The 17223-nt window shown below is 41.6% G+C and overlaps 1 protein-coding gene across 9 annotated transcripts in view; it reads right to left on the bottom strand.

Moving 5' to 3' along the window:
• Atxn2 (ataxin 2) overlaps window positions 1-17223 on the bottom strand; it is an 85261-nt gene that overhangs the window by 28500 nt on the left and 39538 nt on the right. For 4 of the 9 annotated variants that reach the window (XM_040731395.1, XM_040731393.1, XM_040731394.1 and 1 more), the window contains exons 6-11: window positions 11510-11634; window positions 8112-8203; window positions 7065-7262; window positions 5837-6015; window positions 3870-4115; window positions 1259-1441 (exon numbers count right to left, since the gene is read on the bottom strand). In XM_040731395.1, coding sequence (XP_040587329.1) covers window positions 1259-1441; window positions 3870-4115; window positions 5837-6015; window positions 7065-7262; window positions 8112-8203; window positions 11510-11634 — 1023 coding nt within the window. The remainder of the gene's footprint in view (window positions 1-1258; window positions 1442-3869; window positions 4116-5836; window positions 6016-7064; window positions 7263-8111; window positions 8204-11509; window positions 11635-17223) is intronic. The other 5 variants (XM_040731392.1, XM_040731400.1, XM_040731397.1 and 2 more) reach the window with 2 other exon arrangements.

The following is a 17223-nucleotide window of genomic DNA, read 5'->3' as shown; positions in this document are numbered from 1 at the left end:
ACAGAGAAACCCTGTCTCGAAAAAGCCACAAAAAAAAAAAAAAAAAAAAAAAAGAAGGAAAAGTGTTCACTAGTTTAACTTGTCCAATTAGTGTAGAGAACAATCCTGTAACATGATTCTCAGTGTATTTCTAGCATCTGTCACTCTTCTTTTACTTCTAATAAGGTTTCAATCCTCAAACTCAATTCTAGACCATCCAACTTATGCCAAAGGAGTAGAACACTTCAAGACTCTTTTCTCACCTTCTACTTTTTTTCTAATATTCAGTTAAGAAGGTCAAGGGAAACAGCACAAAGGAATTTACAGGGCAACTACTACGATTGCACTATACAAGGGTGTAGAAAAAAAAAGATGTTAACAGTACTGGACTTTTGTTTAAGCTTAAAGACCTCTTTCTGGCAAAGGTCTATTGGGTAATTAAGAAAAGTAATGATGGCCAGGAGTTGGTGGCACATGCCTTTAATCCCAGCACTCAGGAGGCAGATACAGGTTTATCTCTCTGAGTTAAAAGTCAGCCTGGTTTACCAGAGCTAGTTCCAGGACAGACTCCAAAGCTACACAGAGAAACTGTCTTTTCAAGAAAAAGAGGGAGGGAGGGAGGGAGGGAGGGAGGGAGGGAGGGAAGCAGCTGGGTGGTGGTGGTGCACGCCTTTAATCCCAGCACTCGGGAGGCAGAGGCAAGCGGGGATCTCTGTGAGTTCAAGGCCATCATGGTCTACAGAGTTAAGTGCCAGGACAGGCTCCAAAGCAATACAGAGAAACCCTGTCTCAAAAAACCAAAAAAGAGGGCACAGGCTCTAGTTCTGCAGTTCTGGGAAGAAACACTGAAGACTGACCTACACAACAACGCAGCAGATTGGGCCTAATTCAACCTGCTCAAAGTAGGACCCTGATCATTAACAGCTACTGACAGTCAGCATCTTCTCAGGCTACTCCTGTAAAAGAGGAACTTCTTATTGTGTAGACTTGAAGATCACAAGGTGAGTATCTGTTTACTCCACACACAGATGCCATGGAAACACGCTTCGATAAGAAGTCTAAACATGTTTACAAACTGAATGCAGGGACAGAGTTACCAGAATAATGGGACAATTCTTTCAACTAGTGTCAAGAGTATCTGAGATATTTTATAACTGGCAACTCCTACTTAGGCCACCATATTTAATGCAACTCTGTACTTCCTCTCAGATCTTTAGCTCAACCCTATTGAACATGTACTATAATGACAAAATTAGCACTGTCACAGTGTCATACCTACCCCCACTGACCACTGAAGACCACGTTCCCCCTGCAGGACTGGTCCTTGCCACTGGAGGAGCAGCTGCTTCACTTGGGGGGTTGTGGGATACAAATTCTAGGCCGCTAGATATGGAGCCTCTCCCAGCAGAGACTCTGTGATTCCTAGGGTGCCGCTGCGCCTTTGGAGACATCCTTGGAGGGCCTGAGGAAGACACGATAGACGTCGTGAAGTCCTGCAGTCTTCACCTTACTGCTTTTTTGCTAAATACAGATATATACTCTTTCTTCCCGAACAAATTTTCATTGGTTAAAATAAATGAATAGATAGATAGATAGATACACAGATAATTAAATAGATAAATAGAGCCACGCTGTTCTGATTTTTGGCCACACTAAGAATTATCTTGTGGGATGTCAATTACATAAATATATTTTATTTCCCCCTTTTCAGGTTTATTTTTACTTTTGACTATATTGTGTATGTGTCTGTGTGAGGGTGTGCTGGGAACCGAACTCAGGTCCTCTGGAAAGGCAGAAGCTCTTATACAGCTGACCTACCTTCCCAGCCTTATTTCCCTTTATTTTTAAGGCATGGCAGAGATAAAGTTGATTGATTGGAGATGAATCAAACAACACAGCATAACACTGTATAAGCTACAGAATAAGTTGTAATAAAGTTTTGATAGGAATTAGTTGCACGATAAGATATTCTTACTTTACCTTTCTACCCGATTTTACTACTTCCAAAATGAGACCCCCATACTTGCGAGGCCAACATTCTATCTCTGAGCTATATCCTTTGTGTGTGTGTGTGTGTGTGTGTGTGTGTGTGTGTGTGTGTGTGGATTCTTAAACAGAAACCTCAGTTTTTTGCCACAAATCATCAAGTTTACAAATCATGGCTTATGAAGGACATCTGGCAGAAATTTGCACTATTGACACTCCATCACTGATTCTGCTAGCAATTATGGATGGCTGTGTCTACAGCCGTCAGCTGTGTAGTACCAAACCATTGAGTAAAAACACAAGCACAGAAATACCTTTCTCAGAGTGTAAGTATAGCTCCTAACACATGCTCTTTGTTCTCAGTGGGAACATAGTCAGGCATCATCTCTGAGAAAATGGTTACTAATGTCAGGACTTTATTTCTTAATTTATCAAATATTACTTTATATGTATGGTATGGGGGGGGTGCTTGTATGTGCCATGGCATGTGTGAGAAGCCAACTTTGTGGGATCAGTTGTCTCTTTCCATCTATACATGGGTTCTAAAGACTAAACTCTGGTCTTCAGGCTTGCATGGCAAGGACCTTTAGCCAGAGCCACCTCGCCAGTGTACTGTTGGGGCTTTCACTAAAGGTACCAGTACCCCAGAACAATGTAGAACATTCTTTGTGGGCAGTTCAGGAGCAGCTCTCCCCTGTCTGACTACAATTCGACGCGCACAGTTCACTTATGCTCACAGCTCTTTATCTAAGGCATTCTCATAGAAAAAACACATTTACCCCAATGGTCAGCAAGAGAGTTCTATGTTGCTGCTAGGGACCACTATGAGAGGCACCCATTAAAAGTCAGTGAAATTTGTCTTTGTAACATTACAATCTTCAGCCATGAAGATCCCTTCTGCTTGGGTGAAAATTTAAAAGTAGCCAATATAATTTACACCCAAGCAGATTCCTCAGGAAAGTTTATCAGTCTTGATCAGCTAGATTTATCATGACTTTACCAAGACAATCTGATTAGGACATTTATAGAAATATTCTGAACTCAAAGGACATTGCCATTTAGAACAAAGGCTTTTTTTTTTTTTAACTTACAAATGGCATTAATCAGAATGCGGGATATTGAGGTGGCTGGGACAGGGTCTCACCATATATTCCTGGCTGGCTTAGTACTCATGAAAAATCAAACTGACCTCACTCTTGGCAATTCCCTTGCCTATGTCCCAGGCATATACCACCATTCAAAGTGTATGACATGCAACAATGGTGAATTCAACACCAAATACAATTTTGACAAGAGCAAAAAAAGACAAAAAAGCCTCAAATTTATACCTGTTTTTTAAACAATAAATTTTAGATAAAGGCCTCCCCCCATTAAAGTAGCCTGTCACATAACAATAGTGCAAAACTAATTTTTAAAAAAACTATCCAATTAAATTTACAGTTCCTCAGATACTCTAACTATTGTTACCTGAGGGTAGACATACAAAGCCACTATAAGGAATATCATGGATCACAAAGGACCCCAAAATAGCACTGTGCCTTTGGCCAACAGGAAGGTTCACTGGCACATGGCAGGGTGCTGGAATGTGGCAGTGCCCTATCCACCCATGCCCGGGTCACCACTATTACTGTGCTGGGCTGTGATTCTCCTGGGCTGCAAAGGATCACCATTACAGACAGATCAGACCCCATCTTTATATCAGGACAGTGCGGAGCTTTACACAGGGCACTTAAGTTTCACTCTAGTGAACAAAAGGTTAATAGAAATAGTTTTTATAAACTCAAGTTAAAACACAGAAATTATAGGCTATTAAATAATGAAGAGGAAACTATTTTGTAATCATAAACTCACAAAAGAGTTAAACAAAGACAAACAAAAAGCATGAACAAATCGTGGTATTGTACCTTCTGAAGACATGCGTTTAGGCACAGTAGAGGCAGGAGCTGGAGAACCATGAGCAGAGGGGTGAGACGGGGGTCTGGATGGCCTCGAGGGGGGCCTGGAGGGCGGCCGTGTAGGGGTGGCTGCCCGAGGTGGAAGAGAGTTGGGACCTGACTGGTAGCGAGAAGGTGGGCGAGAGGAAGGAGATGGGCAAGGCGATGGCCAGGGAACACCTGACAGAACAAATGATATGAAGGAAAGTATAAAAACTAAAGAAAAAAATGAGGGAAAAAGTAAACAGAAAAAAAAAGTAAAATGACAAAAATGATTTCTTGTACATTTTAACCCTTTGAGGACAGTCATTTGATTTGTGATAAGTTTTAGCATAACTTAACTGACACAGATTCACATTTTACTTTAACCTCCTTAAAATTAAATCTGTTTAAATGAATCCACGTTCCCAAAGGGTTAATTAGATCTACACATACTACTGAAGACAGTCAAGACCCTGCCTAGTAGGCCCACTTCTTCAGCTGCTGTCAGCCACCACTTGTGAAGAGAACATTACACACACAGATAACTTCCCTCAGTAAATACAGTCACTCCTGCTCAGGAAGGGCATCTCCTTCACTGGTTTTAGCTCTGAACAATAAAAAGAAACAGCAGCTACTGAAGTCATTATAAAAGCTGTTTCCTTGCGTTCACCTGAGATGCTCATCAGGTCTACATTTGAACCTACGCATCACTAACCAACTCCCATTCAGGTAGAAATGAGAACTTACTACTGTTTTCTAGAGTGCTGGAGTAACAGCACTGGGTGCTTTTATAAAACAAATCTCATTTCAACCCACTAGAAAGTGCCTGCTGTACCAATGTGAAGAATTGCAAACTGCAGAGCACAGGTCCCCACAACAGGTCAGGCATTGTGGCCATTTCCCTGGTGCTTAGCCAATAGTCCAGGGCTCCTCTCCAGAGGACTCCAAACGCTAGAGTATCACACACTTTTCTGCCACCTTCAAGTTTTTAACTTGAAAATTCTGTTCATAAACAAATGAAAATATTGGTGAGCAAAGAAATTTCCACCACCATTACTAGTAGAAAAAAGAGTTTACTTGGAGAGGAATCCTGAAGAAAAGACTCAGCAAAAACAAATGAAACTAGAAAGTTAGTTCCCCATTTTTACACACCTGAAATTCCTCTCCTCCCTTCCTTCAAGATAAGGATTCATATGACCCAGCCTGGTCTCAAATTCCCAATGTAGCCTACACTGGGCATCCCTCTGCCTCCTCATCTAGTTTGCACCGTTCTAAACTTCAACACCTGAAATTGGCTGCTCATTCTTTTCCCTGAGTAACAACACACTATTGCTGTCAATCACAATATTGCCATATAATTCATTTCGGCTGTTCTGTCTACCAGATTTCTATTAACATCTATAATCTGTATTCACCTAACAGAAGACACTACAAAAAGTGCCTTCCTACTAGAGATCCAAGCTGCTACATGCTAACATCTACCCTTAGAAACCAAAGGTTCTGTACTGTATCTTCAGCATGATTTTATTCACGACTCTTGCTCATAAATTACCCTAAGATCTTCCCTGTCGTGAACAGAATGGAAATCCATCAGTTAATAAAAACAATCTGCATTTACTGGGGTGTCTTCCACATGAACTATGCCTATAGTTTTATTAACCACAGTTTTTTAAAACTGAGAACCTCAAGAGTTTCCAATTTGTATGTCGAATGTTTTTAGGCCAAATGAGTAGGAGAGATATGCCACAGCTCGACCCCGGTGTCCCTCTAAATGTGCCAAGGACATACACGATGTCATACTATCTGATAGCCACAAAACAAAACTCAGTTATATTAAAAACTGCTCCACAAAATTCAAAAATGGCATGCACATTCCTATCCAATATGTAAACTTAAATACTTAGATATCTCTATATTTTATCAATAACATTAACAAATCTGGTCAAAATACTTGCCTCCATTAACTACTCTTTGGTCTGAACCAGAGTTCAGGTTGAAGTCTGAGGTGTGAGAAGCAGCTCTTGAAGGCATGGAGCCTGGTCCAGGCTGGCCCATCCGGGGTGAGCTCTGTCTCCCACTTCCCCAGGATATGACTTCTCTGTTTCTTTGTCCAGGAGGAATATATTTATTTTCCCTGGAAACAAGAGAACCTCTAAATCATTTATGCTAAAAACTACAGGGCTGACAGAACACTTAATGGTACACTAGGTAGGAGAGTTTTTCTCACACAAGGCTCAGTTGCCTCCACACCGCCTCATGACACTGTATCTCTTCCCACCAACAGTTTAGCAAGCTGTGCTCACTCTCATCCTCCCTGACACTCCATGGTGAATAGAAAAATCACAAAAGTCAGCTGTGAAACCCTGAAGACAGGATGCAGCTTGTGCTTTTACCCACAATGTAGCAGATGTTCAACAAGATGTTTATGAATAAACGAGAGACATACAAGTCCTGCAAATGCACTCAACCCTGCATCAATCATTTCTCCCCTCAAGTTCATTTCACACTGTTTTTAGTTCACGTGCTCTAAGAACAAGCATCAGTAAAAGCTAAATTTCCAAGTAAGGCTCAAGCCTTCCTGGTTTCCAGCCTTCCTACAGCAAGTCAGTCTAGCAGTTAACCACTTTCTCTCAGAAGCACAGAGTCGCACAGAGAGGACTCTGACTCAGATCATGTTTGTCCCTTGCTGTTACCCACAAGCCACTCTCCAACTATGGCACACAATGCTTCTGTCACCTGCCACCATGGCATACAAATACTGACCCTGGGTCTCAGCCTTCGCCTGAAGAAGCCAGACTCTTACAGGGTCTGTGGCAAACAGGGCCCATTATTGTGGTGAGGCTCTTTACTTCACATGCAATCCCAGTGCGTTCACTCCAGATATCCCCAGTACTCTGAACAGACTTTCACCCTGCACACCACAGTGCAGTGCCACCAGGTCACTATCCACTATTCTGATCCTCGGGGTCTGGGCTGGGTCATCATGTCTTCAACACTTGAGTCTAGGGAGCTGAATTCCAAAAGATCCTATCAAGATCACCACAATCTTTTCTCTAACAGAATCTTAACCAAACCCATCAGCACTGCCTACCTAATCTTCATGAAAGAGGAAACAGTTACATGCCATTTTCTCACAGCCCTTCAATGTGTCCAACACGCTGCACTGTGGGTCCCTTTACATACCTAGTACTTGTGCCATGTCCCTCCCGCTCACTGCAGTTTCTCTGGACCGCTGTGTATTTTTCTTCTTCACTCCGGTCATCATTCTCAAGGGCCACACGAGCTTTGTACTGAGCACTGGATTCAATTTCCTCTGCTAGCTGGTTTGCCCTTGCCTCCCGTTTTAGAAATTCTTCTGAGTTATCTCTTTCTAAGGGAACCCTAAACACAAAGAAGACATAAGTGATCGCTTCAATGTCACATTTCTATTATGCATCATACACAACTATTAAGAAAGTTTAGTGCAACCCAGGCAGTGGTGGTGCACACCTTCAGACCTAGCATTCGGGAGGCAGAGGCAGGCAGATCTCTGTGAGTTCGAGATCAGTCTGGTCTACAAGAGCTAATTCCAGGGCAGCCTCCAAAACCACAGAGAAGCCCTGTCTCAGGAAAAAAAGAAGAAGAAAAAAGTTTAGTGCATGGAGTCACCAGAGACTTGTTATAATAAATTATTCATGCCGGGCGTTGGTGGCGCACGCCTTTAATCCCAGCACTCGGGAGGCAGAGGCAGGCGGATCTCTGTGAGTTCGAGGCCAGGCTGGACCGACAGCCTCCAAAACAGAGAAACTCTGTCTCGTAAAACCAAAAAAAAAAAAAAAAAAAAAAAAAATTATTCATGCAAACCCTATCCCTGTAAATTTAACTTTTTTTTTTACAATTTAAAAGCAAAGATAAAATGTATATCTATTCCCTGTCTTAATGTGAGTTTGTCAGCCTAAATAGTTAACCAAAATAAATGTCTTTATTTGTTTATGATCTATTTATTTAGGTTTTTTGGGATAGGGTTTCTCTGTGTAGCTCGGACCAACTTGGAAATCACTCTGTAGACCAGGCTGGCTTCGAACTCAGAAAGCCACTCTTTCTCCTGAGTGCTGGGGTTAAAGGTGTGCATCACCAGTGTCAGCTTGTTTGTTTCAATATGTAATTTAAAATGAAACAGAAACACTTATTCAACAACATAAATTAAGATGATGCAGACAAATTAGTTAAAAAGGAATTTTGTAAACTTACGTATATGAAGACAAACTGCTGTCGTATGTGGACACTACACCGTAATTCTCTTCATTATATCGAAACATATCGTTGGGATCCCATCCATTAGACTAGAAGGAAAATGAAGGTCATTTTTCAAAATACAACTTTTTAATTCAGTTGCAACCAATTTTTGCTATAACACCTAACAAACCTGCCATCACACCCCTTTGCATCTCAAATGCAAACTTGCTTTTAGAAACCTTTTAAAGTAAGCTAGATGTTAACTCATACCTGTTATACCAGCACTTAGGAGACAGCAGGACATTTTGGTTCAAGGCCAGCCTGGGCTACAGTAAAAAAAAAAAAAAAAAAAAAAAGGCCCTATTTCAAAAACACAAAAACAAAACAACTCTTAAGGAAAATCTCTTGTTACATATATCACCCTCTTAGATAAGTAGGTGATTACATGAGTTATCTGAGAGGAGATGACACATCATAAATCCAGGGCTTCTTGGGTCAGAGTTCTCTCTCCTTCCGTTGTGCTTCCCCACAACTTGTATCACTAAACTGGATCTTAGAAGGACAAGAGGTTCACTGTGATAGTCCAAAACATTTGGGAAAAGAAAAGCAGCATAAATTTTTCCTACTGGATTTCCATGCCAGAATACCATGCCCTGCCACTGTCCCTTCCCCTAGGCAGGTAAGGAAAGTGCATAAAGCAATGGGAAGGCAAATGGGATGATACTAACAGGCTAAGTTTTAGAGCTGTTTGCCATGAACAGTTGCAGGAGTATCTATCTCAGCAACAGCTATGGGTCTGCTACTCTCAAAACATGAGCTGCATTCTTCAACCTGGAAGAACTGGGGCAAATACAGTAGAACTTTCAGAGGCGATATCAACAGATGGCTTGCCAGACACCTCTCTCTAGCTTGACAGGCCAAAGCTGGAGGGATGGCTCAGTGGTCAACAACACCATTACCCTCCCTCCCCCCTCCCTTTCTCTGTGTAAGTAATTTTTTTAAACTGGAAGACTATGACTTCTATAATCTTTGAGTGAAACCAAAAAGAATTTCTTGGGCTTAAACCAATGGTTTTTCAAGATTAAGAGCTCTTACTACTGAGCCATTGTGGTGGTACAGACCTTTAATCCTAGCACTCAGGAGGTAGAGGCAGACGGATCTGATATTTGAAGAGACAAGTCTATAGACCAAGTTCCAGGATAGCCAGGACTACATAGAGAAACTTTGTATAAAAACAAAACAAAACACCCAACTAAGAAACTGTCTAAAAATAAAACCCAACAAAACAACAACAACAACAAAAAGAGAGGTCTTAGTATCCTTGAAGTGGAAATGAGGCTGGATTCCCAACACCTGAAAGGCAGCTCTCAACTCCCAATAATTCAAGCTTCAGGGAATTTAATGCCCTCTTCTGGTCTTAATGTGTACACAAATTCATTCACATTCTCTGTCTCTCTCACTCTCTCTTAATATGTATTTTTAGAATTTAAATACAGTACTGCTATTCTGAAACTTGCTTTTTCTGTCAATAAGTATATCAGATATTTTTCTGGGTTTTGGTAAGAATGTATTTCTATTATCAAGCAATTCATGTTTTTAGCCAGATGGTGGTGGTGCACTTCTTTAATCCCAGCACTTGGGAGGCAGAGGCAGGTGTATCTAGTGAGTTTGAAGCCAGCCTGGTCTACAGAGTTAGTTCCAAGACAGGTTCCAAAGATATACAGAAAACAAAAAAGAAACAAACAAAAAATTCATGCTTTTCTGATGGGTACCTACTAACAAAAATAATGCTGTAAAATAGCCTGAAACATAATGATTTGCAAGTATTATAGATAAATTAGGACTAAGGTAAATCTTCCATTTTTAATTTATTATTTCCTTATTCTTAAAAAGGTAGGGTCTCACAGTATAGTCTAAGCAGGCCTTGAATTCACAGAATTCAACTGCCTCTACCTCCTGAGTGCTGAGACTAAATGTGTGCACCACCACAATCAGCTAAAGTGAATTCTTAGTAGTACTGCTAGAATACACCATACTTACACTTTAAATTTTGATAAGCACCGTCACTCTCCACAAAACTCACCTATCTAGTAAGAGTAAAAATTACCAGCTTCCTATCACAAAGGTGCAGTGAAACACATTTGAGAAGCATTATAGTAAGTTTGGGGGGATTGAGGGGGGAGAAGGTGGAAGGAAGCAGGAGGGGGGAGGGGGAAACTGTGGCTGGAATGTAAACTGAAAAAAAAACTTTTAATGAATAAAAAATTAAAAGAAACTAAGGTGAATCTTGAAAGTTTGAAGCTGAACAGTGATAGCTTTCCAGGATAGTTCTGTTCTATTAGCCAGCTGAGGTCTTAGAGGAAAAGATACTATTTATTATGCCTTAGATAGTAAACTCAGGTTCTCTGTTCATAACACAAGGCTCTTTGCTCACTTAACCTTATTTATGGCACATTTTAACATTAAATCTACATGCCCTAAGGGACTGTAGGGATGACTCAGTGGTTATTTATCACTGGCTGCACTTCCATAGGACACAGGTTCAATTCCCAGCACCCACATAGAACCTCACAACCATCTATCAGTAACTCCAGATTTAGGGGATTTGACACATTCTTCTGGCCTCTAAAGCATATGTATGCAAACGTACATGCAATACACCTAAAATAAAATTGAAAGGCTCTATGCTCTATCACAAAGTCTACTAAGATTTGACTTGTAGATAGTGTGTCAGAAGAAAACCAAAAACAAGACATGATAAATGTACATTTCAGAACCAAGTTTCTGCATAGACTAGCACTCATTTCAGTTCAAGGCAATGCTTTAATTTTAATGTAACATGGTGATTTATCTTCTGTGCGTTTTTTTTTTTTCACACCCAAGACAGGATCTCACTGGTTAGCTCTGGCTAGCCTCAAACTTGCTATGTAGACCTGTCTGTCTCTGCCTCCTGGCATTAAAGGGAGGTAACAACCACACCAGGTGGATTTGGTTTCGTTTTGTTTTTTTGAGTATGGGTCTGACACGGTTCAGGCTAGTCTCAAACTTTCTCTTTAGTGGAAGTTGATTTTGAATTCCCAACCCTTGTACTTTTGCCTCCTGAATAGTGACATCACAGTTGCCACATCAGCCATGATAACTTTCTCTTCCTCAGACAAAAAGGACAACTTGACTTCATCTCTAGGAAAGTCACCACACAACACTATATGCCTTAGGCTGCTTATTTTACAGGCATTCAAAACATAGCAGGTTGTCATCTCTTAACTCTAGCTTCCAGTAGTACTTTAATCACAAAGATGATATTTTCTGGGTGCTCTCTCTCCTTGTCTTTCCATGTGCTCCCAGGACAGAGGCGTGTCAACTGGAGAGCTGGGGTGTGCCAAGCACACTGGGCAGTCACAGTCGGCACTCACCACATCATTCTCCAGTGCCTCCAGCTCCTCACTGGCTGTGAGCTCCCCTGCATCCCAGGGCTCCAGGTCCCTCTCCTTGTGCTCACCATTCACTTTGGCGCTGACAGCAGAGTCGGTAAAAGCATCTGTAAAAATGACAACAGGCAAATAACACTAAGACACAGACCAGCAATCATGAGAGTGACTTTCTGCTATCTAAGTAACAATAATCCTGTCAACTGCAGCACAGGTGACTAGTGAAGGCATTGCTCTCATCACTTCATGTTGTGAAGCACTGTGTGCATGCAAGCTGACAGTGGGTCCAACTTCTCTTTCACTGAATAGATCCACAATTAAGACACATCTTTGAAGTATTTACAGCCAAAGACTATTAGCTGCTTTTTGTTTCTGTGGTGTTTTATTTTAGACAGTGTCTTACTGTGTAGTCCTAGATGGCCTGAAACTCAGTATGTAGTCCAGGATGTCCGTGAACTCCTCCTGCCTATACTTCCACAGTGCAGGGATGGCAAGCAAGTGCAACCATGTGTAACTCCACAGAATGGTTTTAACTTTGTATAAGTTTAGGTCTCAGCCAGGCGGTGGTGGCCCCCGCCTTTAATCCCAGCACTCGGGAGGCAGAGGCATGAGGATCTCTTTGAGTTCAAGGCCAGCCTGGTCTACAGAGCAAGTTCCAGGACAGCCTCCAAAACAATACAGAGAAACCCTGTCTCAAAAAACAAAACAATCAATCAAAAAAAAAAGTGCAGATTCTGTAGTACTGCCTGTCTCCAGCAGGTTCACCACTCATTCTGGTATCCCTGAGTCTAGCTTAGAAGTTGGTGGCACCTACATGCTCAGCTAATCTTATTGCTAAGGAAAAGAAATGCTCTACGGTTGGGAGCTAAAAGTGCTAAGCTGCACTACGAATGCTCTGCAGATACAGGTGCACACTTAAATGCTCGGACTCACACATCTAACACAGTAATGTTTTTGACCTTCTCTGCCAGAGACCAGAAGCTCCCATTTTTTTTTTTTTTTTTTGCCCTGACCCATATGACAAGTTGCTACAAAGAGCATTATGGTCTAGAGTTACTCCACAAAGGAAGACTATTCCAGGGGTTTGACCTGGCACAGTATCCCCAAGGGTGAGTGGAAAATTTTAGGCAGAGCATTGCAAGGCTAACCAGGCCTAACATCCTCTCATCCACAATGGATGTGTACCATGCACACTAGGCAAAACGGTGCCACAGGGTCAAGAATGCACGGAAGAAGCCCCTCGGAGCAGCAGCAGAAGACTGGAGCTGTACTCTGGATAAAGCTTTTAGCAGAGGACAAGACACAGCTCATCTTCAACACCCCATCTTCATCTGGATGCCATAAAAAGCCATTACTAGCTAGCCTCATTACTTCCTCTAGCTTGTCGTAACCCTGTACATCATCTGAAAGCTGTGTCAGCTGTTGGCAAATGTTAGTTCATGAAACTGGAGAGATGGCTCTGCTCTTGCAGAGGACCTAGATTCAGTTACCAATAAGAAATTAATTTACTCATGTATACTTTCAGGAAGAACAGAGATTCCAACAAAAGTAGCAAATAATTGTTTGTTAGGATCCTGAGATTCCCTTAACTAAAAGGAACTAAAAAACACAAAGGTAGACTACAGGGCACTTAGAGCAGTCATATTCATCTCCATGCCAAGGTGCAACATTTGTCATAAACAAAGTTCTGTTAACATGTCAACCACTAGTTTTACAAAAGCACACATTTAAGTGAACAAAACACTTACTTAGATACAAACTCAGCCTACAAAGCTAACACTGATTCAGGAAGTTAAAACTCACAGCTGGGAGCGAGCTGTGCCCAACATTGGGAGTCTGAGGTAGGTTCACTGGTATACAATACATATAATAATAACCTGACTGGAGGGGGGTAGGCCAAAAGAGATAGATGCAGAGACAGAGACAGAGAAAGGAAGAAGAAGACATGATAAAAGTTAAAGAATAGAAGATCGTCCCATAGCCACAATTACTCTCATTTTTGGGGAGACAGTCTTGCTACATACAAAGGCTAACATAGTGGTCTAGAACTCCGAGATTACCCACACTCAGATCTGGGAATGTAGATAGATGTGTACCAAAGCTGGCCTAAATTGACTTTTTCTTGTTATGTGGAAAGTGTGAAAATTTCAGAAGATCTAGGGATGAGCCTAAAGTTCCTCTTAAAGTATCACTGTAGGGTAAAAGGAAAAAAAAAAATCACAAACCAACCCATAGACTTTTAATTCCTGTGTGTGTGTGTGTGTGTGTGTGTGTGTGTGTGTGTGTGTGTGTGTGGTGTAGTGAGCAGGCCTGTGGAGGTTCCCACTGCTAATCACAATGCTGGTTGTACTAACAGGGCATTTTTGCCTGGCCTGCTTCATGTACTTACACACTGTAACTTAGCAGTTTGCTGTTATTTCAAGGCAGAAATGGGAGCAAGGAAACAGCAAAAGTCCACAAGGAATGGCACTCCATCACAAAGCAAGCAGCTTTCTAAAGCCACTTTGAAGAAAGGCCCAAATACCAGACTTCAGGACAACATACTCTCATGATCTAAAGAGAGGCGAGAGGAATGCTCTACACTCTGAGCAATAGCCAACATAACAGAGTGAACAGTCCCACCTGTACAATCAGTGTTCAGTATTTCTTTCATAGCAGTTTGGACTTTAAAGGCATCAATCACTGCTAGTTAGGAAACCCAGTGACATTCTAGTCACAGGCAGAACATGTCCCTGCCACAACTGAAAAATCTATCAATTTTCTCTTGTGGTTTACAGCATAATATAAGTGCTGTAAAAGCCAGATGCAGGACAACAGACAGTGACAGACACATGGTAGTTGGTTCTGAGGAGGTTATGGCCATAGAAAGGAAAAGGAAGAGAGAAAGTTATCAGACAAGGAAGAAAGACTCAGTTATTTCTGTGTCTCACTCCCTGCCTTATAAACACACAACTAGTGGGAAAAAAGGTCTACATTTATCTGTTGGTTGGATCTCTGATGCCACCTGGTGGTGGTCAGAAGGAAACATCTTTCTCCTGCCCCATTTATATTCTGCTCCTCAAACTCAAAGTCAACTATACCTTGAAGAAATAAATACACCAGGCGTGTTAGCTCATGCAAGTAACTGAGTCAGCATGGGGTACACTGTGACTTTCAAGCTGCCTCAAAGAGGAGGAGGAAATAAAACAGCCAAACTTGTCCAAAAATGGTTTTATTATATTATCATTATCATAATTATTATAATAACTAGCCAGGAAAATAACTTGGCATTTGGTCCTAAATGACTAAAGCAGATAATCAAGTCCCCTGAGTAGTCCTCTGCACTGCTCATGTTTGTTGCGGATATAATAAATTTTGAAAACTTAATTTTTTTTCAAGACCTGTTCAAACACTTAATGATGCTATTGGGGCCATACTTATCTTTTGTTCTCTAACATTTTATTGTTTTGTATTTTAACATTTATTCATGTAATGTATGTGAAAGCAACAACACATATGTGGCAGTCATAAAACAAATTGTATAGCTTCTCCTCTCACCGAGTGGTTCCTGGGAAATGAACTCTGGTCCTGCTTGATGGCAGATGCCTTTACCCCAGAGCCATCTTGCCAGACCTATAGAACTTTTCGAAAGCCGGGCATTGGTGGTCCACACCTTTAGTCCCAGCATGGGAGGCAGAGGCAGACAGATCTCTGTGAGTTTAAGCCCAGCCTGATCTACAAAGCGAGTTCCAGGGTAGGCTCTAAAGCAATATAGAGAAACCCTGCCTCGAAAAACCAAAAGAAAAAAATAATTTTTTGAAAGCACAGCCAGAATAATAGCCAAGTAAGAAGTAAAATGTATTACAAGTAAACAAAAATTTAAATTTATAGAAATCACAAAAAGGGGTTAAGGTGCAGTTAAATGGCAAAATGCTGGCTGGCATAAAGAGGCCTTCATTTTGCTTCCTATCACCACAAAAATTAAACTACAGGGTCAGTGAGAGGGCTCAGCAGGTTAAAGAGTTTGCTGTGAAAGGTTGACAGCCTGAGTTCAATCTCCAGAAAACATGTAGAGGCAGGAAGAGAAACTCTCAGAACTTGGTCCCTGACTGCCACATGTGTGCACAGCCCATCCTCCATGAAATTAAGAAAAAAATTAACCCTGGCCCCTAGAAGTAGAGAAAGCTGCCTGCACAGAAGCCCATCTTTATAGTGTTTATATAAAATCAGAACTCATTCTGTACTGCCCAGAAAAACCTGGAACTCAGCATATAACCTAAACTAAGCTATAATGTATGGCAATCCTCATGCCTTGGCTTAGAGTATGAGCATGCTCCACCATGAACGGTCAATCAGAAACAACCTCTAAGAAGCAGAGGGCTGCAGCTGAAGGAAGAACAGCTGAAGACAACAAAGAGGGACTGGAGCTAGCTCAGCAGCAGGATGCATTCTCGTCAGCACGAGGCCCTGGTTCCAAGCCCCTGCACCACAAGTTCACACAGTACATAAGAAAGTGCAACAGCACAGGAATGGTCCAGCTTTTCTGTTAAGATACTGACTGAAGTACACAGAACACAGTGAACAATGCCTGTAATCCCCAGGAAGCAGGGGTGAGGACAGGAGGAAGGGGAAGTGTAGGGGTGAGCACCACAAAGCTATCTGCCCAAAAGGGGCAGAGATAGGTAAATTTAGCACAGGTGAAGATAAAAGGAAGTGAATGAGAAAACGAAACTCCCTTCCTTTTTTCCTCTGGAAGCCTGCCATATTTTCCGTCCTCTCATTGCATTGACTTCCCTCGTCAGGAAAGTTAAAAGTCATGCTCAGCTACGTGAAAATCTTCAAGTCAGACTGTGATAAATAAGACCTCATCCCAGAAAAACAAACAAACATACACACATAAATAAACAAATAGACTGGAGAGAGGCCTCAAGCAGTTAACAGTACACATTGCTCTTTCAGAGGATCCAAGTTCAATTCCCAACAATAATGTTGGATGATTCACAAACACCTGATGTTAACTCCAGGTGCAGGGGATCCCACACCTATGGTCTATGTGGGAACCCATGCTCAAATGCACACACATATACATACATATATAATTAAAAATAAAGCAGGTGGTGGTTGTGCGAGCCTAGCAGGGGCAGGGGCAGGGGCAGGGGCAGGGGCAGAGGATCTCTGAGTTTGAGGCCAGACTGGTCTACAGAGTTGAGTTCCAGGAGCCAGGGATACACAGAGAAACCCTGTCTCAAATAACCAAAATAATAATAATAAATTATTAAAAGAGAAAAAAATCTCAAGAAAAGAAACATGGGAAGGGAGAAAAAAACAAAACAAAACAGGCCTAGGAAAGCTACAATGACTGTGATCAGAGCTGACCGCCCTGCACAAACTGCTCCACAAGATGAAGGGTAATGTTCCTAGTCAAACACTGCTCTGCTGCAAAAACAGGCAATCTGAAAAATCAATCCCTGCCATAGTATCATCAAAAACTCACATCTGATGCATCAAGCCCCCACCCACAACACTGAGCATGCCAGAAACACACAGCTGTTCTACATCCAGCACAGTGCAACAACACCTGTCTGAAAAACCCCAACAGCTAGCACTATCCATTCTAAATAATGTCAATTATTACCCCACTGATTGTAATTCTGAGTCCTCTAAACAAAGCACATTCCCTATTTCAACAACTAAATGTCAGGAAACCGGTTTGTTTTATT

Source organism: Mesocricetus auratus, unplaced genomic scaffold, assembly GCF_017639785.1.
Source record: "Mesocricetus auratus isolate SY011 unplaced genomic scaffold, BCM_Maur_2.0 Super-Scaffold_100025, whole genome shotgun sequence".
NCBI lineage: Eukaryota > Metazoa > Chordata > Mammalia > Rodentia > Cricetidae > Mesocricetus > Mesocricetus auratus.
The sequence above is the reverse complement of the archived record's forward strand: the minus strand, read 5'-3'. Positions and strand labels throughout refer to the sequence as shown.